Below are 25,895 nucleotides of genomic sequence, written 5' to 3'. Positions count from 1 at the left end.
AATGTAAGATATTGATAAGACAGGCTAAAATAGAGTTTGAAAACAAATTTTCTGTAGAAACAAAAACTCCCAATAAAAACTTTAAAAAATATATCCAAAGCAGAAAGCCTGTGAGGGAGTGAGTTGGACGTTAGATGATCAAGGGGTTAAAGGGGCATTTAAGGAAGATAAGGCCATCGCAGAAAGATTAAACAATTTCTTTGGTGTTTACTGAAGAGGATGTTAGGAAGAAACCCATTCCAGAGACGGTTTTCAAGGGTGATTATTCAGATGAACTAAACCAAATCCCGGTGAATCTGGAAGATGTGGTAGGCCAGATTGACAAACTGAAGAGTAGTAAATCACCTGGACTGGATGGCATATACCCCAGAGTTCTGAAAGAACTAAAAAATGAGATTTCAGACCTATATCAATGAATTTGTAACCTATCATTAAAATCATCTGTTGTACCTGAAGATTGGAAGATGGCCAATGTAACCCCAATATTTAAAAAGGGCTCCAGGGATGATCTGGGAAATTATAGACTGGTGAACCTGACTTCAGTGCCGGAAAAAAATGTGGAAACTGTTATAATGAATAAAATCAAAAAACATTTACATAGACATGGTTTAATGGGTCACAGCTAGCATGGATTTACCCAAGGGAAGTCTTGCCTCACAAATCTCCTACATTTTTTGAAGGGATGAATAAACATATGGACAAAGGTGACCCGGTAAATGTGGTGTATTTGCATTTTTAGAAGGCGTTCAACAAAGTCCCACATGAGAGGCTTTTAAGAAAACTAAAAAGTCATGGAATAGAAGGCAATGTCCTTTTATGGATTCCAAGCTAGTTAAAAGACAGGAAACAGAGAGTAGGATTAAATGGTTTGCTTTCACAGTGGAAAAAGATAAACAGTGGAGTGCCTCAGGGATCTGATCTTGGACCGGTGCTTTTTAATATATTTATAAATGATCTGGAAAGTGGTACAACGCGTGAGGTGATCAAATTTGCGGATGACACAAAATTATGCAGAGTAGTTAAATCTCAAGTGTATTGTTTTAAATTGCAGGAGGACCTTGTAAGAGTGGGCTTCCAAATGGCAGATGAAATTTAATGTGGACTAGTGCAAAGTGATGCATATAGGGAAAAATAGCCCTTGCTGTAGTTATACAATGTTAGGTTCTATCTTAGGAGTTTCGATCCTAGAAAGAGATCTTGGCGTCATAGTGGATAATAAATTGAAATTGTCGGCTCAGTGTGCTGTGGCAATCAAAAAATCAAACAATGTTAGGAATTATTAAGAAGGTAATGGCAAATAAAATGATAGATGTCATAATGCCTCTGTATCGCTCCATAGTGAGACTGCATCTTGAATACTATGTGCAATTCTGGTCGCTGTAACTCAAAATTATATAGTTGTACTGGAGAAAGTGGAGAAAAGGGCAATCAAAATAAGTGGCATGAAACAGCTGCCCTATGAGGAAAGGCTAAGGATTTAGGGCTGTTCAGTTTGGAGAAGAGACAACTGAGGGGGGATATGATAGAAGTCTACAAAATCATGAAAGGACTTGAACAAGTTAATGTAAATCTGTTATTTACTCTCTCAGATAATAGAAGGACTAGGGGGCACTCCATGAAGTTAGCAAGTAGCTCATTTAAAACCAATTGAAGAAAATTATTTTTCACTCAGCGCATAGTTAAGCTCTGGAATTCATTGCCTGAGGATGTGGTTACAGCAGTTAGTGTAACTGGGTTTAAAAAAGGTTTGGATAAGTTCCCAGAGGAAAAATCCATAAACTGCTATTAATTAATAAGCAATAGTTGTTGTAAATGTGGACCCTTGAGCCGGAGCAAGAGGTGATGACTGCCGAGGGAACCCCTCAATGGAACTCATCTCCGCTAGGTGGCGATGGTGAAGAGAAGAACTCACGCGGGATGGTTCCAAGGATCAGGCAGGACGGCCATCTGAGGAGCGGATAGCCTATGAACACAGGAGAGCCCCCGAGGAGTGGGTACTCAGAGCGTTAACCCAGTGAGACAGAAACCAATCTCCACGAAGAGGCAGAATGGAGTCCAGGCAGAAAATCCGGGGCAGGCAGTGAAGCAGCAAAACGGAGTCCAGGCAGAGATCTGGGACAGACAGCTTAGATGCGGAATGAAGATAGAGGCCAAGAGTCAGGACGGGCAGCAGACAAGCGGAGATGAGGAGACGAGCATAGGTCAAACCTGGAGATCAAGCCGAGGACTGGATACAGGGACGAATGCAGGAACTTTGAAGGCAAGGCAGGAACACAGAGGCATGACAGGAGCATAGCCAGGTAGCAACAGGATACCTGTTGTGAAGGCAATGAGAGAGTGCAGCTGCAAGGTTTAAATACCCCTCTTTAGCCGATGTCATCTTCTGGGGCCGGGTTGATTTTCCCGCCGTGGCCCCTTTAAGAGGCGGAGCCTCCCGTGCACGCGTGTCAGGGGAGGCCCCGATGCTGGCTGGGAGGAAGACGCTGCTTGAGCCACGTGGTCCGGTGTTCACGGCCTGCTGCGGAGGAAGGGCCGTCACACTAGAGAAACACAGGAGGTAGGGGGGGACTGGACAGCCGCGGCCAGGCACTGCAACAATAGTAGCTTGAGATGTATTTAATGTTTGGGTTCTTGCCAGGTACTTTTGACATGGATTGGCCACTGTTGGAGACAGGTTACTGGGCTTGATGGACCTTTGGTCTGACCCAGTATAACATATCTTATATTCTTATGCTCTTATATACAAGGATAAAGTGAATTTACACATGTAAAACCCAATTTTAAGAGTGTAAATGCTTTTGAAAATCAGGCCCTTAGTATTTTAGCCCCAGTAGTGGGCAATTCTGATGAGCTGTTAGCTCAATGGACCTGAAGGACACTGCCCTGTAAAATGAAGAAAACAAAAAGTCTATACCATCTATAGGCTTGGCCATGAGAACTGATTTTACCTGTGTGCCTATAAATTGCTGTAAAGAAAAAAATCTGTAGCTACATAGCAGTCTAAACTGTAATGGCTGGAAGTCAGAATAACACACAGGCAACACAGTGCATTGATTATCACAAAAGAGACACTGCAAGCAAAACAGAATAGCAAACTCTTGTAAATTGCAATGCTGTTCTCAATGTTCTCACTGTTACAGATTTATAAAATAGTTTCCCGATTTCATATATGCTCATTGTAGTCTTAACTGTGCAATATAAATTAAACATTCGCTAGAACAAACATATTAATAATGTATTCAGTCAGCAGTGAACTCCCACAAATGAGAAAAATTAATTTAGAAGTACATTAAAATGGGAGCTATGTCAGGCAGGTTAAAAATAATTAATTTCTATTCATTTTAATTGTGGAAGATTATTTAATAAACATAAACCATAAAGTAATTAACCAGCTAAATCAGAAATAATTTATTCCCCTTCTTCATGTGCTACTAATTTTCAAGCTAAAAATAAACTGCTAATTAGAGTGGAAATCACAGAGCGTGTGATGAAAAAAAAATCTCATTTACCTATCAACTCATTTACTTATACATACAGTTGTGAATGAGAATCAGTCTAGTCACCCCAGAGTGAAGTGAATAAATGAGTATTAACGGCTGGGAGCTGTCAGTAGCACTGGGGCTGATGCAATACAGTGCACTCAGCTGACCGCACTGTTCAACCCGCTGTCGGACGCGGGTAAAATAGGCGCTAATCCACCCCTAATGCAATAGGGGAATTAGTGCCTATTTAACGCGCATCCGACCTGGAGTGAATGAGTTAGTGCTCATCACATGCAAATGCTATTACTCATTCACTCCAAATGCAAAACAATAAATGTGTGTTTCTGCATCGGCCCCATAGTCATTTAATATTCAGCCCAGTGAAAGGAAGTAAGAGCTTCATGGAGACTTTTGGGTGTTCGAGAGTAGGAGTGGAGACCTGCCGCGGCTTCTTGAACCAATGTTTTATACGGTTCTCTCTGTTGTCCCTTGGATGCGGTGAAAGTGGCATATATCCTGCCCATGCTTGATGGGAAAGCCTTAATCTGGGCTTCTCCCCTTTGTGAAAACAACGATTCTTCGCTAACGGACTTACAACAGTTCATCACGAACTTTCGCCAGGCCTTTGGTGAGCCCGTCCGAGTAGCCACAGCTACGTCTGACCTGCTGCAACTTTGTCAGGGGGCTCGCTCCTTGGCAGATTATGCAATGGACTTTTGGACTTTAGCCCAAGAAGTAGGTTGGCAAGATGGTAGTCTTAAGGCCATCTTCCTGGAAGGCCTCTCCGGACTCAAAAAAGATGAAATTGCTGCTCGAGATCTGCCGGAGGACCCCAACACCTTGATTGAAATGGCTGCCCGCATTGATCGCCGCCTGCAACAACGGGCCAAGGAGCAACGCTCCTCTCGCCATAGTCCGGCTCGTGGGCCGAGATCTGTGCCCTCGCCCAAGATTTCTCGTCCAGACGCTCCCACCTGCGAACCTATACAGCTGGGATGGGCCCCACTTTCTGCTGAAGAAAGGCAACGTCGCCGTTCATTGAAGTTGTGCTTGTATTGTGGCCAGAAGGGCCACTTCTTGGCATGCTGCCAGGAGCGTGCGGAAAACGCCAAAGCCTAGGAGGTCGGGAGGAGCTCCTCCTAGGCTGTGCTACAGCTCCTCAATGTACTGTCCCTGTTACCTTGGAATATCCTGGAGGCTCCTTTGAGACGATGGCATTCCTGGATTCCGGAGCCGGAGGTAATTTCATCCTGCAGGACTTAGTCTCCCAGTTGCGTATCCCTATGCATAGACGGGAGGTCCCATTACGAATTACCTCTATCTAGGGGACGCTTCTTCCAGGACCTGTTCAGATGTCCACAGCACCCATTAGGGTCCGCACCGGGGTGATCCATTTGGAGGAGATAGCCTTCCTAGTGTTGGAAAAGGCTGTCCACCCTGTGGTGCTAGGGTTGCCGTGGTTACAGAAACACTTGCCCACGATTCAGTGGGATACGCTACAGATTGTCAAATGGAGTCCTTTTTGTCTAACTAATTGTATGAAAGTGCCTAAGACTCCCGTACTTGCCTTGATGCACTCTGCCGTAGGTTCTCCTGCACCTTATGAGGACTTTACGGATGTGTTCTCCAAGACCAAGGTGGAGATCCTTCCACAGCATCATCCGTATGACTGTGCTATAGACTTGCTACCTGGTACTATGCCCCCCCGAGGAAGGGTCTATCCCTTATCCATACCTGAGACCCGGGCCATGTCCAAGTACATTGCGGAGAATCTGGCCAAGGGCTTTATCCGCCCGTCCAAGTCTCCTGCAGGGGCTTGTTTCTTTTTTGTCAGCAAGAAAGACGGCTCACTGAAGCCGTGCATAGACTATCGAGGCCTAAATTCTATTGCCAAGCAAGACCGCTATCCACTCCCATTAATCCTGGAGCTCCTTGATCGGCTTCAAGGAGCGAAGATTTTCACAAAGTTGGACTTGCGAGGAGCGTACAATTTAGTCAGAATCCATCCTGGAGATGAGTGGAAAACCACGTTTAATACCCGAGACGGGCATTACGAGTACCTCGTGATGCCTTTAGGCTTATGTAATGCCCCGGTGGTGTTCCAGCACCTGATGAATGAGGTGTTGCGGGACCTTCTGAACACCTGCGTAATTGTTTACCTCGGCGATGTGTTAATCTACTCCCAGGATCTGTCATCACACCGTCAGCATGTCTGACAAGTGCTCCAGATACTTAGGGAGCATGGCCTATACGCGAAGCTGGAAAAATGTAGCTTTGAGAAGACGCCCCTGCCGTTCTTAGGCTACATAGTCTCTGCAGCTGGCTTTCGATTGGATCCTGAGAAAGTGGCAGCTATTAAGAATTGGCCCTGGCCAAGGGGTCTTAAAGCGTAGCAACGCTTCCTTGGCTTTTCCAATTTCTACCGTCACTTTATTCCCAATTACTCTCGTATTATGGCACCGTTAACTGCCCTCACCAAAAAGGGGGCTAACGCGGTGGATTGGCCTGCTTCTGCCTGTCAAGCCTTTGAGGCCCTTAAAGAAGCCTTCCTGTTAGACACCTGCCTTCACCATCCAGATCCCAGACGGCCCTTCGTGGTGGAAGTCGATGCTTCCAATGTGGCCGTGGGGGCCGTACTGAGTCAGTACTCAGATTCTGGACAGCTGTTGCCCTGTTCATACTTCTCAAGGAAATTCTCCCCGGCAGAGAGCAACTACTGTGTTGGTGACAAAGAGTTGCTAGCCGTGAAACTTGCCCTGGAGGAATGGAAACAGTGGTTGGAAGGAGCCAACCATCCGGTTACGATTTACATGATCACAAAAACCTAGCATTCTTGAAGCAAGCCCAATGCCTGAATCCAAGACAAGCCCGGTGGTCGCTGTTTTTTGACCGGTTTGACTTTCGGTTACGCTACCGACCCGGCTCAAAGAACGTTTGAGTGGATGCGCTCTCGCACTCCTCTGAGGTTGAAGAGATCCCTGATACACCTCAGTATATCTTGGACCCTAAGAAAGTAAGTCTTGCTGTAAACTCAGTGGCCTCCCAAGAGAAGACCATCGTTCCACGTCGCTCCCAGAGAGCAGTTCTCACTTGGGCCCATGACTCCCTCACTGGGGGCCATGCTGGTTGGAAAGGGACTTTAGACTTGTTAAACCGTTTCTTCTGGTGGCCAACGGTGAGACAGGACGTTCAAGCTTTTGTGGGCTCATGCCCTACCTGTGCTGTTCAAAAACTGCTCATCAGGAAGCCCAGGGGCCTGTTGCAACCATTGCCCATCCTGGTGGATCCTTGGACACACATCTCCACCAATTTCGTCGTGGACCTTCCTGCCTCAGGAGGAAATTCGGTCATTTGGGTAACCGTGGACCGATTTTCCAAGATGGCGCACTTTTTCCCTCTGCCTAAGCTACCTTCTGCACCTGACCTGGCCGGCCTGTTCACCTAGCATATCTTTGGACTTTGTGGCCTCCCGCAGGATATAGTCTCCGATCGAGGACCACAGTTTACAGCTCGTTATTGGAAAGCCCTATGCAAATGCTTCAATGTGCAACTTAGTCTTTCGTCAGCGTTCCATCCTCAAAGTAATGGGCAAACGGAACGAACCAATCTAACCTTGAAGACTTTTCTTTGTGCCTTCATGAACGAACGACAAAATAATTGGGCTAAGCTACTCCCGTTGAAGGAGTTCTCGTATAATAATCACACGCATGCTGCTACTGGAAGTTTGCCCTTCCTTGTTGTTTATGGGAAGCAACTTCGTCCGCCCCTACCTTTGCCTGAACCTAGTGCACTCCCGGCAGTGCAACTCTCAGCTCGCCAGCTTCGTTCCTTGTGGATCTCTACCCAAGAAAAGATCTGTAAAGCCGCCCTGTCCGCCAAGAAGTGGGCAGATAAGCATATTCAGCCAGCACCCATCTTCCTTCCAGGAGACCATGTCTGGCTTAGCACCAGAAATCTACAGTTATGTATTCCGTCTAGAAGACTAGCTCCAAAATTCTGTGAGCCTTTTCGAGTCGCCGAACGAGTGGGAGCAGTCTCATACCGTCTGCGCCTACCCTCCTCCATGCGCATACATGACGTGTTCTATGTGTCATTGCTGAAGCCTCTTGTGTTATCCAGGTACCGCTCCCGGGCTTCTGAACCATCGGATCCTTCAGTACAGGATGAGGTCACATATCAAGTGCGTGAAGTTTTGGATGTCCGGTTTCATCAATGCCGATGTGAATACTTGCTTGCCTGGGAGGGTTGCGGACACGAGGATAATTCTTGGGAACCGGCCTGTAACATCCTCGACAAGGACTTATTACGGCAGTTCCATCTGGACCACCCAAGTAAATCCGGACCGGCTAAGAGGGGGTGTAAGAGGGGGGGTACTGTTGTGGTTCTGGCCGCGAGCACCACGGCCAGGCCCTTACCTCCGGGCTCCCAGACCTGCTCCCGCTTCCAGAGGCCTGGGTTGCGGCCTGTTTGGTGGCGTCCCTCTAGGCCTGCTACAGTTCCTGCTTGGTTCCCGCCTCCTGCTTGCCTGTTACAGAACCTGCTTGGTTCCTGCTGTCTTGCTACAGTACCTGCTTGGTTCCCGCCTCCTGCTTGCTTGCTACAGTACCTGCTTGGTTCCCGCCTGCCTGCTACAGTACCTGGTTGGTTCCTGCTTGCCTGATAGTACCTGCTTGGTTCCAGCCTGCCTGCTACAGTTCCTGCCTGGTTCCAGTACCCGAATCCTGCTACAGTTCTTGCCTGGTTCCAGTATCCGAATCCTGTTACAGTTCTTGCCTGGTTCCAGTATCCGAATCCTGTTACAGTTCTTGCCTGGTTCCAGTATCCGAATCCTGCTACAGTTCCTGCCTGGTTCCAGAACCTGAGCCCAGTTACAGTATTGCTACTGTCCTAGTCTGGTTCCAGTTACCTGTCCTGATCCACAACCCGCCTAAGTCCCAGCAGCCGGGCCCCTACGGGCTCCTCCCGGGGGGGCTTCGGCTTCCAAGGGTGAAGCCACCTAAGTCCCAGCGGTTGGGCTCCTACGGGCTCCTCCCGGGGGAGCACTAGCTTGCAGGGTGAAGAGTATCTACGTCCTGCCTGAACATCTGCCTCCCGGCCTGCTATTCATTAGAGACATTGACTACCTTTCCCAGTCTCCAGCAGGTCGGCCCAAGGGTCCACTAAACAGAGACTCCCACAACAAACACTGCTTAATTGAACACAATTCCTTCTATTTCCTAAACCAGTATAGATCCCTATGTAATCTTACATCCACCCTATCCAATGGTTCTAAATGAGCACATTCCATTCCACTTCTTGGTTCAATCCTGAAGGTTCTACCGTCCCCCGTCTAAGATTTTAGTTCAGAAGGAACAGAGATATATATTTCGCTGGGGGACAGTAGAATCTTTAGGATTGAACCAAGAAGTGGAATGGAATGTGTTTATTTAGAACCATTGGACAGGGTGGATGTAAGATTACATAGGGATCTATACTGGTTTAGGAAATAGAAGGAATTGTGTTCATTTAAGCAGTGTTGTCAGTATTAGGGAGTAATACGTGGTATACATGGATGACGTATGAAATAGGATTTCCCGTGGGAAGATTTAAAAAGAGTGAGGAAGTATTGAGTGCGCAGCCGCAGCATTGTGGAGTGGTAAAATAGTCAGGCTACGGTGAAGCTGTGCGATAAAATCATCAAGGTCAGTATGTATATTTTAAGTAAAGAGCAAATAGTTGAAAGAAGAATTTGATTATTGATGATACATTTGGTTGAGTAGTGATGGTGTTGGTTTGAAGAATTATTATGGTCAATAGAATCGTGGTTTGGTGATGGAAGAATGGAGGTGGTAAACTGGTGCTAGTTAAAAGCATTAAGAACATGAAATGGAGGAATTTAAACGGACACATGCAGAACATAAAAAATAACAGAAGTTAGAAGAGGTGAATGTGATGATTTGATATATGGTCATGTTTGCTTTTGAAAAAATATTGGGAACGTGTAGAAATAATACTGTAATGTTATAAATAGTTAGTAGTGACTAGGTGAATTGTGTATTGAGAAAATGAAGATTAATATAAATGTGAATAAGTATGAGTTTGTAAATGTTTTTAAGGGGTGGAATAGTGATTAGTTTGTGTCTACATTGAAAAGATAGAAGGCCCGCCTCCTAACACTTACACGGATAGAAGGCCCGCCTCCTAACACTTACCTGCAGCCAATCGCAAAGGGCAGAGGGGCCCTTTAAATTCACTGCAGCTCCGGCGCCGCGCCGTGCGTCGCGCACCGAAGGAGCGCAACAAAGGGGCCTGCCCCTTTGAGCGCCCCTTCGAGCAGCCCCTTCGAACAGACCTGAAGGATCGCTTTGACCCCCCCTCCAACGCTATCATATCTCTGCGGACTGCCTGTCCCACAGTTTCACCTACGAGGTAATATTTTGTGACACAATCTTTCTAGCACCCAAGACTGCAGAGTGTAGAGCACTACACGCCAACTGTACAAGCAAGGCCTGGCTCCGAAGCCCCTACGGCAGGGTCTCTGAGGTATAGCCGTTTCCTCAGCCACCTGAGGCCTAAGTGAATTCCCCCTTAATCGCTCACTCTCCTCACTTGCATGAGCTCAGACATCCCATCCATTGAACTAATTCTCCATGTGCTCCTACTCCACACTGAAGTGAGGTTAAAGCAGCAACTCGCAACAACTATCACTTCATATTGTGATATTGTGATTTAGTAAGCAACTGTATAACCTGCGCTGTGCTAGAACATGCAACCTTCTGTATCTCATAGATAGTCACTATGAAATGTTGTTTTCTAGTCAGTATTGTATAACTTGCATTGTCACTATCGAGTCTACACAGTATAACTTGCATTGTGAATAACCTGGAATTTCCATTTTAGAGATTGGCCTAATCTACCAGTCAACAATGCCTCCGTTAATCTGCGACTGCTACTTATCCTATCAAATCGGACACCACTCAAAAATTCCTCCCTTAATATTCCACCAGACCACACAACACAAGACCACTCACCACACCAGACCACACAACACAACACACCAGACCACACAACACAAGACTACACACAATAAAAGAAGGCTTATTCTGATCCCCACTCTCACTCGTAACAAAGCCATAAGTCTCACTCATTTCCATCATGTTGCTCAACGCCCAATCCCTCCAGAAGAAAACCCATCTCCTACATGACATCCTAACCGATTCCAAACCAGAAATATGCGCTGTTACTGAAACCTGGTTTAAACAAGAGGACACGCCCCTCATCAACCAACTGCCCATAGACAGTTACGATGTGTTCTCAATCCCACGTAAAAAGAAGAGAGGCGGTGGCCTACTTTTAGCTGTAAAAAAGGATCTCCAACTGCTATCCCAGAAGTGTGATCTCCCAAACCAGTACGAAATAGGCTTTTTCAAATCTAAGTCGCTGCAAATCTGTCTCATTTACACCCCCCCAGGTCTACTAGAGAAAGACTCATCCCCCCTTATTGAATTCTTTGCTAATTCCCTTTCTGCTGACATACCCACGATTCTCCTTGGAGACTTTAATTTACACGTGGATGCCCGCCCACAATCCCCGGCCTGTGAAGCTTTCATTTCCTCCCTCAAAGCTATGGGTTTCAATCAAATTGTTCAGTCCCCTACACACAAAGCTGGCCACACCCTAGATCTGATATTCATCAACTCCCCATTCAACATAAGTAATCCCCCATCATGCCTGGCAGTACCTTGGTCTGATCACTCTTTGATTACTACTAACCTTACTCTTCAGCAAAGCTCCCCCACATTACCTTGCCAGCCCATATCCTTTAAATACCGCAAAACTTGCACTGTGGACACTATCACACAAGCATGCTCTGACATAGACAGTCAAATTGACCTCTCTTCCCCAGACAACGCCCTCTCCTCTTGGATCAACATCACCCGTAGCATCGCAAACAAGCATTGCCCTATAACAACAAAAACCCTCAACCCGAACCGCAGAAATAGAAAACCTTGGTACACACATGACCTCAAAATTCTTAAAACTAAGCTTAGAGCTGCCGAAAGGTGTTGGCGCAAGCACCACTCCCCTGCAGCCAAGACCAACTATTACCAACACATGCACGAATATAGAAACTCCATCCTCCATACTAAACGTGAATACTATGCCAAAAAAATACACGGTCTACAACATAACCCCAAGGCCCTTTTCTCTATGGTTGCAGACCTTACCACTCCCTAGGGATGTGAATCGTTTTAGGACGATTAAAATTATCGTCCGATAATTTTAATATCGTCTTAAACCGTTATGGAACACAATACAATACAGATTCTAACTATTTATCGTTATAAATCGTTAGAATCGTGAGCCGGCACACTAAAACCCCCTAAAACCCACCCCCGACCCTTTAAATTAAATCCCCCACCCTCCCGAACCCCCCCCAAATAACTTAAATAACCTGCGGGTCCAGCGGCGGTCCGGAACGGCAGCGGTCCGGAACGGGCTCCTGCTCTGAATCTTGTCGTCTTCAGCCGGCGCCATTTTCCAAAATGGCGCCGAAAAATGGCGGCGGCCATAGGCGAAAAAGATTGGACGGCAGGAGGTCCTTCCGGACCCCCGCTGGACTTTTGGCAAGTCTCGTGGGGGTCAGGAGGCCCCCCACAAGCTGGCCAAAAGTTCCTGGAGGTCCAGCGGGGGTCAGGGAGCGATTTCCCGCCGCGAATCGTTTTCGTACGGAAAATGGCGCCGGCAGGAGATCGACTGCAGGAGGTCGTTCAGCGAGGGTTTCCGGCGCCTCGCTGAACGACCTCCTGCAGTCGATCTCCTGCCGGCGCCATTTTCCGTACGAAAACGATTCGCGGCGGGAAATCGCTCCCTGACCCCCGCTGGACCTCCAGGAACTTTTGGCCAGCTTGTGGGGGGCCTCCTGACCCCCACGAGACTTGCCAAAAGTCCAGCGGGGGTCCGGAAGGACCTCCTGCCGTCCAATCTTTTTCGTCTATGGCCGCCGCCATTTTTCGGCGCCATTTTGGAAAATGGCGCCGGCTGAAGACGACAAGATTCAGAGCAGGAGCCCGTTCCGGACCGCTGCCGTTCCGGACCGCCGCTGGACCCGCAGGTTATTTAAGTTATTTGGGGGGGTTCGGGAGGGTGGGGGATTTAATTTAAAAGGTCGGGGGTGGGTTTTAGGGGGTTTTAATGTGCCGGCTTTTCGATTTTTCGATTTTTAACGATTTTTAACGATTTTTCACGATATTTTACCCCCCCAAACGGCAACAATACGATTCCCTCCCCCTCCCAGCCGAAATCGATCGTTAAGACGATCGAGGACACGATTCACATCCCTACCACTCCCTTTCACACGCAACAACTAGCAACCTCCTCCAAGAACCGATGCAACGATTTAGCACACTTCTTCAGAGATAAAGTTGCATCTATCACGGCACACTTTTCCCACAATAACAACAATTTTCCTCTTCCTATCATCAGCACCTCAGCTACTCTTTCCTCCTTCGACTCGTCTTCCTCCCTTGAAATTGAGAACATCCTAAAAAAGATGAAACCCTCCTCTCATCCCTCTGAAACCATCTCCTCTAAGCTTCTACTATCCATACCCAAAGTTATCGCCAAACCTCTATCCAACATCCTCAACTGCTCCCTAGAGCAAGGCACAGTCCCTAACTATCTCAAACAAGCAGTAGTGAAACCGCTACTCAAAAAACCCAATCTCGATCCTGCCACATTGTCTAATTATAGACCTGTTTTCAACCTACCCCTACTAGCCAAAATTCTTGAAAAACTAGTTAACTCTCGCCTTTCTCTTCACCTTGAACAACATAACATACTCCCATCAACCCAACATGGTTTCAGGAAGCATCTAAGTACCGAAACCCTGCTACTCTCTCTTTCTGACACTCTTATCAGAGGAATAGACTCAGGATCCTCTTATCTGATTGCCATGCTAGACATTTCTGCTGCGTTTGACACGGTCAATCACTCCATCCTCCTCAACATCCTTAAAAGTATTGGGATCGATGGTAACACACTCTCCTGGATACAATCCTATCTCCAAAATCGCTCTTTCACTGTCCTGGTTGATAACAATGAATCTGAACCTATCAGTCTCCCTCAAGGTGTTCCCCAGGGCTCCTCCCTCTCCTCTACTCTCTTTAATATCTACATGCTCCCCCTTACCACTCTTCTTACAAACCTTCACATCAAGCATTTCATCTACGCTGACAATGTGCAAATTCTCTTCCCCTTTTCTGACTCACTCCAAACTGCCCTGCAAAACTGGGAATCCTGCCTTTCTGCCATTAACCAACTCCTCACAGACATGCACTTGGCGCTAAATCCCAACAAAACTGAACTAATAATCATCTCTAATAAGCAACCACTCCCAGCTATTCCACCCTCATACACATCTACATCTTTCTCCTCACACACTCGCAACCTAGGTGTCCTCATTGATAATTATCTCACTTTTAAACCATTTATTAACTCTATCATAAAGGACTGCTACTTTAAGCTACAAATGATAAAAAAAAACTCAGACCATTACTTTACTTTTCTGACTTTCGCACAGTTCTTCAGTCTATTATCCTGTCTAAAATAGACTACTGCAACGCCCTCCTCCTTGGCATCCCTGCAACACATACCAAACCGTTACAACTTTTACAAAATGCCGCAGCACGTATACTGACAAACGCTAAAAAAAGAGACCACATTACTCCCACACTTATCGAGCTCCATTGGCTCACAATACCCTCTCAAATACTTTACAAAGCGCTCTCCCTCATCCATAAAAGTCTGTTAAATGCTAACCACAACTGGATCAACCCCCCCCCCCTCCTCCCCCGTACCTCTAATAGACCTACTCGCCCAGCCCTACAAGGAACTCTCTGTAATCAATCAATCAAATCTATCAAACTATCATCTACCATGAGCAGAGCATTTTCCCTAGCTGGCCCTACTATATGGAACTCCTTGCCACCTGAACTACGCATTGAGACCTCTACTCCTAAATTTAAAAAAAAACTTAAAACTTGGCTTTTCCAACAAGCTTACTCCCTTTCCCCCCCTCCCACTCATAAAAATCTCCAACAGCAAGCGAGTAACAATTCAAGTAGCTGATCTGTTACCCCTCCGTCAATTGACTAAGAATGCTGTAAAAAAAAAATACTGTACATTGTAGTTATGTTATTATAGTTGTTCTTTTATTTATTTTTAATTGCCTGTTTCTGCCAATCAGCTTTATCCATAGTTACTGTTACTGTAATTGCACATGATACTGTTGTTTATTTTGTCCTCGACTGTTATCTGTAAGGGCCCCGCCCAAAAGTTATTTGTTTTGATGTAAACCGATGCGATGTGTGAACGGCTATCGGTATAGAAGAGACTTTAAATAAATAAATAAAAATAAATAAAAGAATAAGATTTATTTATTTATTTATTTATTTAATTTATTTTACTATACCGATGCTCAAGACTAGGTCTTATCGTACCGGTTTACAATGTAACTGAGGGGAAACCAATTAACATCAAGGTAGAAAGTAAAGTTACATTAAACAGGGAGCGTAAAACCTGGGCAATGGAAGACAGTACAGAACTTAAACTAAGATGATGAAGATTGACAGTCCAATCAAGAAGTGAAGGTGGATGTTCCCTGTATGTGTGTAAAGAATAATAGAAGTGACCAATTGATCAGATGTTCCCTGAAAGTGAAAGTAAAAATAATCGATATATAGTGATTCCCTGAGGAAACCATCGAGTGAAACCGGAGTCTCTTGTCGGGATAGGTGTTAAAGAAGAAGATAAATTCTAAGAAGTAAAAGGGAATAATCTGTGTGGAATTTTGAAGAACAGGGTAAATTTTGAACAATAAAAGGGGGGGAATTTGATCAAATATATGAGTGTTTACAAGAAAATAAGCAGTGGGAATAATCTCAAATTGTTGGTAATTGAATTAAAATGAAATAAATACTGTAATATGTATATTTTTAGATTATAGTGGTATGTGCAAGAAGTATAATCGTTTGTACTGTTATTGATGGATGAATGTGGCATGAGTGGATGTGAAATTATGTAAATGTTTTAATGACACATGTTGGTAACAAAGTATTAAATAAAGTAATAAATATTGTTGGAAATAGAAACAGGTATATATTGTATGATTATTCATGTATGAACAATACCTGTAAATTACCCATATGCTGTAATTTATACATGAAGGGTTAACAATAAATCTAGATAGACCCCCAGATTTCTGACTAATGATTATACCAGAATTACAACTTCATCAATTAGCACTTTAACATCAGGGTGATCACCATTGAGTGCAGACAGTTCCTTAAGTCCTTCGCTAACAGCAGAAATGAAGATTTGCAAATCATCAGCATGGCAGTGAAATTTTAGACATAAGTTTGTAAAAAGAGCACATAATGGTGGCCATATAAATAATTAATAAACAAGGAAATAAATAGATCCTTGTAATGGACGGCCAGCGCCATCTTTAAAAATGGCACGGGCCATCCAGTGCTCCTACCATGTGACAGGGGCCGGCCAATGACACGGATACCCTGTCACATGGTAAGGGCAAAGGGCCATCGGTGCCATTTTTATTAGTGGCAGCCGATGGCCCGAGAGCAGGAGATCGCTCCCGGGACCCCCACTGGACCACCAGGTAATTTTAAAACATTTGGGAGGGGCGGGCGGGTGGGGGAAGATAAGGGAGCTGTTTTAAAGGGTCGGGTGGGTTTTTTGTTTATCGGCTCGGGCGCAGCCGATAAAAAAAAAAAAACCCGATCGGCCGCACGAAAACAAAATTCACGATGTGAATCGGAACTGGAATCGGAAACAATTCCGGTTCCGATTCACATCTCTAAACCCGGTTGCAACTGATTGCAGGAAAAGGAAAGCAGTTCCAATTCTGTAGAATCCATAGCATATTCGTTGACAAAGGTTGGATCCTGCAAATCTGAAAGCTTTTGTCACAGTGTATGTTCCTAAATATCTGTCTCTTCTTTCCTTTTTCTACACCCATACTGACTCAACTCATTCACATTCACATGCTTTTAAAATATCAACCTGCAGGTCAAAAAAATTGCACTTAACTTGGGAAGCAAAATGTTAACAATGATAATGAAATATCCTCAGAGGAAATGCACAATTATAGTTCAAAGAAAAAATTATAGTTAACTGCAAGACAGGAGGTATCAACATTGGTTTGTATTATACCTTTTTCACCATACACCTGGCAGGTGCAGTGGAGTATATGGGCATACTGAGGTGTTTTGCATTTACATTCAGTTTTTAGCAAGGGTTCCACTTTTGCTTTGAAACAGGCATGGAACCTTAGAGACAAACTGGTCTGCTTGGCTTTTATACAATCTGGGGTAGGGGATAGCAATCAATCATGGGGACTTTTTGCATGCGGCCACTGCAAAGCATGCCCGCTCTCCTTTAATGGAGACACCTTCACTATAGCCTCACTCTAGCCGCACTTAGAGAAGATAAGGCCATCGCGGAAAGATTAAATGATTTCTTTGCTTCGGTGTTTACTGAAGAGGATGTTGGGGAGGTACCCCTTCAGGAGAAGGTTTTCATGGGTAATGATTCAGATGGACTTAACCTAATCATGGTGAACCTAGAAGATGTGGTAGGGCTGATTGACAAAATGAAGAGAAGTAAATCACCTGGACTGGATTGTATACACCCCAGGATTCTGAAGGAACTCAAAATTGAAATTTTAGACTTATTAGTAAAAATTTGTAACCTATCATTACAATCATCCATTCTACTTGAAGACTGGAGGGTGGCTAATGTAACCTCAATATTTAAAAAGGGCTTCAAGGGCGATCTGGGAAATTACAGACCAGTTAGCCTGACATCGGTGCCAGGAAAAATACTGGAAAGTGTTCTAAATATCAATTCACAGAACATATAGAAAGAAATGGTTTAATGGAACAAAGTCAGCATGGCTTTATCCAAGGCAAGTCTTGCCTCACAAATCTGCTTCACTTTTTTGAAGGAATTAATAAACATGTGGATAAAGGTGAACCAATAGATGTGGTGTATTTGGATTTTCAGAAAGCATTTGACAAAGTTCCTCATGAGAAGCTTCTAGGAAAAGTAAGAAGTCATGGGATAGGTGGCTATGTCCTTTCATGTATTACAGGAAACAGAGAGTAGAATTAAATGGACTATTTTCTCAGTGGAAGGGAGTGGGCAGTGGAGTGCCTCAGGGATCTGTATTGGGACCCGTATTTTTCAATATATTTATAAATGATGTGGAAAGAAATACGACGAGTGAGGTAATCAAATTTGCAGATGATACAAAATTGTTCAAAGTAGTTAAATCACAAGCAGATTGTGATAAATCGCAGGAAGACCTTGTGAGACTGGAAAATTGGGCATCAGAATGGAAGATGAAATTTAATGTGGATAAGGGCAAGGTGATGCATACAGGGAAAAATAACCCATGCTATAGTTACACAATGTTAGGTTCCATATTAGGAGCTAGCACCCAAGAAAGAGATCTAGGTGTCATAGTGGATAACACATTGAAATCATCGGTTCAGTGTGCTACAGCAGTCAAAAAAACAAAAAGAATGTTGGGAATTATTAGAACGGAAATGGTGAATAAAACGGAAAATGTCATAATGCCTCTGTATCGCACCATGGTGAGAACGCACCTTGAATACTATGTACAATTCTGGTCGCCCAATCTCAAAAAAGATATAGTTGCAATGGAGAAGGTACAGAGAAGGGCGACCAAAATGATAAGGGGAATGGAATAGCTCCCCCATGAGGAAAGACTGAAGAGGTTAGGACTTTTCCGCTTGGAGATGAGACGGCTGAGGGGGGATATGATAGAGGTGTTTAAAATCATGAGATGTCTAGAACAGGTAAATGTGAATCAGTTATTTACTCTTTCGGATAATAGAAGGACGAGGGGGCACTCCATAAAGTTAGCATGTGGCACATTTAAAACTAATCGGAGAAAATTATTGTTCACTCAACGCACAATTAAACTCTGGAATTGTTGCCAGAGGATGTGGTTAGTGCAGTTAGTGTAGCTGTGTTTAAAAAAGGATTGGATAAGTTCTTGGAGAAGTCTATTACCTGCTATTAATTAAGTTGACTTAGAAAATAGCCACTGCTATTACTAGCATCAGTAGCATGGGATATTCTTGGTGTCTGTATACTTGCCAGGTTCTTATGGCTTGTATTGGACACTGTTGGAAATATGATGCTGGGCTTGATGGACCCTTGGTCTGACCCAGTATGGCATGTTCTTATGTCCTTTTAAACTATTATCATACACATCTTGTGAATCTTCAGGTGTTATCTATTTGATATGATGTCCTTGTGAACTGACCTACATTGGGAAGAATACTAATTCTATTAAGATCAGAATACAGGAACATTTAAGCTGTATTATATGTTGTAGGCCAGATGCTCCTCTAGTTGCACACTGGTACACAGTCAGTCATGGGTTAAACGAACTGCAGTTCGTAGTAGTAGAGAAGATCTCATGTCATATAAAAGAGGGTGATCTAGATAAAGCATTATACATAAAGAACAACTATATATTTTTAAATGGGATACTGTTACCCCCAGGGCCCTGAATAAAGAGGTCGAGTGGGAGGTTTTCTATTAAATATCAGAAATTTCTATTAAACATTAGGGATGTGAATCGTGTGATCGATCGTCTTAACGATCAATTTTGGCTAAGGGGGGGGGGGGGGGGGGGATCTGATCGTCATGGTTTTTTTGGTTAAAAAATCATTTTATCGGGGGAAGGGAGAGGGCGGGAAAACCGGCACACCAAAACAACCCTAAAACCCACCCCGACCCTTTAAAACAAATCCCCCACCCTCCCGAAGCCCCCCAAAATGTTTTAAATTACCTGGGGTCCAGTGGGGGGGTCCCGGCACGATCTCCCACTCTCGGGCCATGGCTGCGTTAATAGAAATGGCGCCGGTGGCCCTTTGCCCTTACCATGTGACAGGGCAAAGGTAGCGCCGGTGCCATTTTGGTTCCTGGCATCCGACGTCACGAGTGCAGGAGATCGCTCCCGGACCCCCGCTGGACCCCCAGGGACTTTTGGCCAGCTTGGGGGGCCTCCTGACCCCCACAAGACTTGCCAAAAGTCCAGCGGGGGTCCGGGAGCGACCTCCTGCACGCGGGCCGTATTGCCAATATTCAAAATGGCGCTGGCGCTACCTTTGCCCTCACTATGTCATACAGGCCGACGTCGTCCGAAGCCTGATTCACATCCCTATTACTCAGTGATGTAAATGATAGATGCCCTTTTATTTACGATAGATGCCCTTTTATTTATGAGGACGTTAGCTTAGTATTCAGAAGGCATTTTGCCATATTGGCATGAAAGGATATTCTGCCAATAATTTTGGTGAGCTATGATGGTATAGAGGATAGATGATTCCCCTGATGCAGGCACTACTGTTGTTTCCATAACTGCAGAGTTGGGATAATTTGAAGGACTGCATGATGGTTATAAAGGCTCTGGATTTGGGGAGACACAGGATATTTTGCAGGATTGCACGACAATGATAAGTGCTCTTAACTTGGGAGATACCTTGGTAAGGTTTCTGCCATGGTGAAGAGGATGTTGTCATTCTGGAGGTGATGAGGGAGCATAGTTTACCTCTTGTTACTTCCTTTTATCATCTAACAGACATTTTTGAGTGGATAATAGTCCAGCGAATGAGAATGGTATAGATTTAGTTTTTGGGTACCTGCCAGGTTCTTATGGCCTGGATTGACCACTGTTGGAAACAGGATGCTGGGCTTGATGGACCCTTAGTCTGACCCTGTATGGCATGTTCTTATGTTCTTATAATTGTTTGTTGCTGCGATCTGGACATTGATTTTGAAAGGGCTTCGTGGAGGATTATTTAACAATCAGATCAGGATGTTCCAGAAGAAATAATATAACATTTTGCAAGCTCTCAGAGTGGAGGCTTGTCTCAGTGACTTTTTTTTTCCTTTTTCTTCCTTTAAACTATAATTTTTTCTTTGAACTATAATTTTTCATTTCCTCTGAAGATATCTCATTATCATTGTTGACATTTTTCATCCCAAGTTAAGTGCACATTTTTCGACCTACGGATTGATATTTTCAAAGCATGTGAATGTGAGTGAGTTGAGTCAGTATGAGTGAGTTACATTAAGGGTATGATAAAGGGTTTCATGATATGAGATATATTGGATATTTTTATCTAAACAATAGGAAGTTTATTTTGAGATTATATGGATTAGAGATGTATTTTTGTGATATAAATGGTAGGCAGTTGATTCTGATATTATGTGTATCTCATAACTATAGATGTAATAAAAGTTCTGTAATATTAATAAATATATAGGGCCGGATTTTAAAAGGGTTACGCGCATAAGGTACGCGCGTAACCCTTCTAAAATGGCCATGCGCGCGCCGAGCCTATATTGCATAGGCTTCCAGCGTGCGCAAAGCCCCGGGCGTGCGTAAGTCCCGGGGCTTTCTTGGGGTGGGCGTGTCGGGGGCGTGACGCAGTCAGCACGCCATCCGGGGGCGGTGCCGTGGGCGTGGTTTCGGCCCGTGGGCGTGGCCACGGCCTCCGGACCAGCCCCTGGACCGGAACATGGCGCCGGGCAGCCGGCCTGGCACGCGGAAAGTTACGCTTGCCTCTAGCAGGCGTAACTTGTGCGACAGAGGGAGGGGGGTTAGATAGGGCCGGGGGGTGGGTTAGGTAGGGGAAGGGAGGGGAAGGTGGGGGGAGGCGGAAGGAAAGTTCCCTCTGAGGCCGCTCCGATTTCGGAGCGGCCTCGGAGGGAACCGGCAGCGCGCACAGGGCTCGGTGCGCGCAAGTTGCACAAATGCGCACCCCCTTGCGAGCATGCCAACCCTGGATTTTATAAGATGCGCATATCTTATAAAATCCGGCGTACTTTTGTTCGCGCCTGGTGCGCGAACAAAAGTACGCGCACGCGCTTTTTAAAAAAATGTACCCCATAGTGAGGGTGAATTCTTTAAAAGATTATTCTTTAGAAGGTACTGTTCTATGTGAGGTGATCTTGGTAGCTGCGTTTGTTAGAACAGTAGAAGCGGTCTTTTTGTGAGATACTAATGGGTATTAGGGATGTGAATCGTTTTACGACGATTAAAATTATCGTCCGATAATTTTAATATCGTCTTAAACCGTTATGAAACACAATACAATAGAGATTCTAACGATTTATCGTTATAAATCGTTAGAATCGTGAGCCGGCACACTAAAACCCACTAAAACCCACCCCCGACCCTTTAAATTAAATCCCCCCCCTCCCGAACCCCCCCCCAAATAACTTAAATTACCTGGTGGTCCAGCGGCGGTCCGGAACGGCAGCGGTCCGGAACGGGCTCCTGCTATTGAATCTTGTTGTCTTCAGCCGGCGCCATTTTCCAAAATGGCGCCGAAAAATGGCGGCGGCCATAGACCAACAGGATTCGACGGCAGGAGGTCCTTCCGGACCCCCGCTGGACTTTTGGCAAGTCTTGTGGGGGTCAGGAGGCCCCCCCCAAGCTGGCCAAAAGTTCCTGGAGGTCCAGCGGGGGTCAGGGAGCGATTTCCCGCCGCAAATCGTTTTCCGTACGGAAAATGGCGCCGGCAGGAGATCGACTGCAGGAGGTCGTTCAGCGCCCAGGTAATTTAAGTTATTTTGGGGGGGGGGGGTTCGGGAGGGTGGGGGATTTAATTTAAAGGGTCGGAGGTGGGTTTTAGCGGGTTTTAACGATTTTAGCGGGTTTTAACGATTTTAACGATTTATCACGATATTTTACCCCCCCCAAACGGCAACAATACGATTCCCTCCCCCTCCCAGCCAAAATCGATCGTTAAGACGATCGAGGACACGATTCACATCTCTAATGGGTATATCTCCTACATCTTCCTCAGTGAATACTGAAGCAAAGAATTTGCTATGGCTTTCTCATCCCTAAGTGCTCCTTTTACTGCTTGATCATTTAATGGTCCAACCGACTCCCTTGCAGGCTTTTTACCTCAAATGTATCAGAAAAAGGTTTTATTATGAATTTTTGCTTCCACGTCAAGCTTCTTTTAAAATTCTCTCTTTGCCTTCCTTATCAATGTTTGCATCTGACATACCAGTGTTTAAGCTGTTTCCTGTTTTCTTCATTTGGATCCCTTTTCTATTTCTTGAAACATATAGCAAAAAAGCTTCAAAATGGGAAAAAAGATAATTATATTATTTTGCTATTTAATCAAGTTAACTAAACTGTGGCATACCAAGTAAAATGGTTTGCCCAAAGTTAGTCCAAGTCAATGGAAAACTGGAGGAATATTTTTTAATGAATTGACCAGCAACATTAAAGGCATCTAGCTTGATTTGGATTATGTCCCTGGGGCATAGGGAAATAAAATGGCATAGCCAAAGTCACAAAGAGACAGTGGGGGCAAGGAGTCTTGAACTCATATCCTAGATCTTCTACGTCACAGCTTGATGCTCTAACACTTTTATTTGAAGGTAAAAACATAAATTATCTGCACCCTAAAACATAAACCCCAAATTTTTGAAGCCTGGCACATGTAAAATCTGGGAGATATGTGCGTGGCTGGGCTGCGCGCACGCTGAGCATATTTTAAAAATGACCCATCCACGCGCATATCTGCCGGTACACGCAGAAATGCCAGCAGATCAAAAAGGGGTGGGCTAGGGGAATGATATGGGCGGGCTGGGGGCTAGAGCGGGGGCTGGAGCAAGGGATGCTCTCCAAGGGAAGGGCATGCCAGCAGCTGGCCAGTGCGTGGAAGTTACTTCTGCTCCATAAAACAAAAACATTTTGGATACTTAGGGATTAGGGGTCGGGGAAGAGAGGGGAAAAGTAGGAAAGGTAGTTAGGGGAATAGAGAAGTTCCCTACCAGTCTACTCCATAATAAGAGTAGACTGAGAGGGAACTGGGAAAGTCCAATTGATGTCACCATGCGTATTTTTTTAACACCCCCCCTTGCGCACGTTAGACAACAGCTACCCGCACATGTGCACACCATTATTAAAATCGGCCACGCATGTGCGCCTGGGAATCATATTTTATAAGGTGTGCAGTGATGCACGCATGTTATAAAACAGCCGCGTCCATGGGCACGCTCCGGGAGCCACACGCACATGGACACATGTGCGCGTTTTTGAAAATCGATCCCAAATTATCCTTAAATGATATAATTCAAAATTATTGAAAAGCAAATCAAACTACTACATCAGCTTCTAATGTATTTTTAAAAGCACATTTACCCTGTCGACATGTAGTGGAGCATGGTGTCCATTCACTGAAAGCTGTAACAATGCAGTCTTTTTTGCATGGGAGTAAACAAGGACGAACTGTATCCGGCCTGGTAGAATCTGGACATCTGTCAATAAAAATGGAAAAACAACAAGTAATACATTTTCATTCAAAGTATTTCCCCCCCCTCCAAAACATTGATTAGAAGAAGGGAATTACTTTTCTAGATCATAATTTACCCTAAAACTGGTAGACACATCATTAAAGATTCCTAACCTATCTAATTTTCATTGAAGTACTCTCCAAATGTCAACTCAGATTTGGAGGGAATGCATTCCTCTGACCAACAATTTATGGCTAATGGATTGTAATCACTTCCCAAAATGTTAGTGATTGTGATCCATTACTTTCCAGATTTCTATCTGAGGTATTTGCTTATGCCCAAAGTTAGGAGTGTGTATGATTCCAGAGGAAAGCTTTTCTCCCGTTCCTCCAGCAGAAGTGCAAAATCTGCTTCAGTTGGAAGGGATTCCGCTCTTCAGGTCCAACCATGTACCTCAATGAGTGGCCAAATGATAGTGTTCTTTCTTTAGTGGACAGAACAATGGACTAGGCAAGGATAATCCCAAATGCCAGTCATCTTGCTCCAAGACAAAACTTTGCCATGCTGTGAAGGATTTTTTTCCCCAGTTGATATATTCACCTCTTTTAGAGGTTGGTGATAGGGATTCCCTCTAGTCAGTAATGTACAGTCCTATCTCCAGTTGGAGAAACAGGACTGTAAACTGAATGCAAGAAACCTAAAATCTGGGTCCATGGTGTAATTGTGATTCTCTGAAGGGGAAAAGACATGTGAAGAAGCTTGAGGAACACATTCACCCACCATGCAGCATCCAGAAGTGCTCTTTACTTTCTAGCAGGTAGGATTTTATTAATTCCAAGAAACAGCAAACACATTATGCATATACTCTGAAATACTGACAATCAAGTTAGATTTTGGATTGCAAAGATCCAAACCTCCTTGAAACTTGCGTTTTCAATTTTAAAAATTGAGGATTGGTTAGGCATGCATACAGGGTCATTCTGCGATGTGCCGGTATCACGTGCGCTATGGCCTTATAATACCAGCCACATTGCGGTGGTATTATGCTAATTAGGGGAAAGGGAGGAGTGTGGGCGGGGTTTCGGTGGAGTTATCTCCTGGCAGCACTGCGGGTGATAATATTTTTCACATTATCGCCAGCAGCAGTGGGAGAAATCACTACACTTTTTCCCGTAGCACTATGGGGGCGATAGTGTGCAGTGCGACCACACCGCAGAGGGGAAAAACACACCGCCGCGATGCAGGTGGATGCCCACTATTGCCCCGCCCCTTTTTTTTGCACCTCATCATTCTGCTATATTTAAGCAGAAAGTTGAATCTAGGTCAGAGTTTGTTAGTAAATATCCATAAAAACAAAGTTGCTGTGGAAAAGGAAGCAAGTGTGGGGGAGCAGCAGTTCAAATGGAGAAAAATACTACATTTTCTTTTCAAACAGAAGGAAAAATTGTAAGGGTAATTTTAGACTCCAGTTTGACAAGCTTCATATAAAGAAAGTGACTAATGGGGCTTTTTATAAGTTTAAGCTTTTGATATCATTAAATAATATAATTCCTAAGGAATTAATTTCTTTGGTGCTACAATCATTAGTCCTCAGCCATTTTGATTACTGTAATAGCTTATGAGTAGGGGTACCTGATAAGAAATTTCATGTATTGGAATTAGTGTAAAATGTGGCTGCTCACATTTTAAATAGGGATGTGCATTTGTTTGTGATGAAATAAGAAATAGATACGATATTTCCTATTTCGTCGCGTTTCAGGGGGGGGTGACGAAACGATAAGAAAACCCACACAATTTTGTATGGTTTTCTTATCGTTTTTGGGAGGGGGAAAAGGGCACATTAAAAAAACCCAACCCACCCCAACCCTTCAAATTTAATTAATTGCAACCCCCACCCTCCCAATCCCCCAAGACTTGCTCGACGCCCCCCCCCCCCAAGACTTACTGATAATAATGTTATACCATTAATTTAAAATCCTCTCTCTTCTTCATTGGAAGCCAGTGTAGATACTTTAGTATTGACGTAGTGTGATCATGAAACCCTATCCCTTT

General features: G+C 44.6%; 1 protein-coding gene across 1 annotated transcript in view; it reads right to left on the bottom strand.

Annotated features, from left to right (window-relative positions):
- THSD7B (thrombospondin type 1 domain containing 7B) overlaps positions 1-25,895 on the bottom strand; it is an 898,700-nt gene that overhangs the window by 589,238 nt on the left and 283,567 nt on the right. Inside the window, exon 9 of the mRNA XM_029607893.1 lies at positions 23,752-23,867. Within this exon, the coding sequence (XP_029463753.1) occupies positions 23,752-23,867 (116 nt within the window). The remainder of the gene's footprint in view (positions 1-23,751; positions 23,868-25,895) is intronic.

This window comes from Rhinatrema bivittatum, chromosome 6 (genome assembly GCF_901001135.1).
Source record: "Rhinatrema bivittatum chromosome 6, aRhiBiv1.1, whole genome shotgun sequence".
NCBI lineage: Eukaryota > Metazoa > Chordata > Amphibia > Gymnophiona > Rhinatrematidae > Rhinatrema > Rhinatrema bivittatum.
This window is presented reverse-complemented; position numbering and strand designations above follow the sequence as displayed.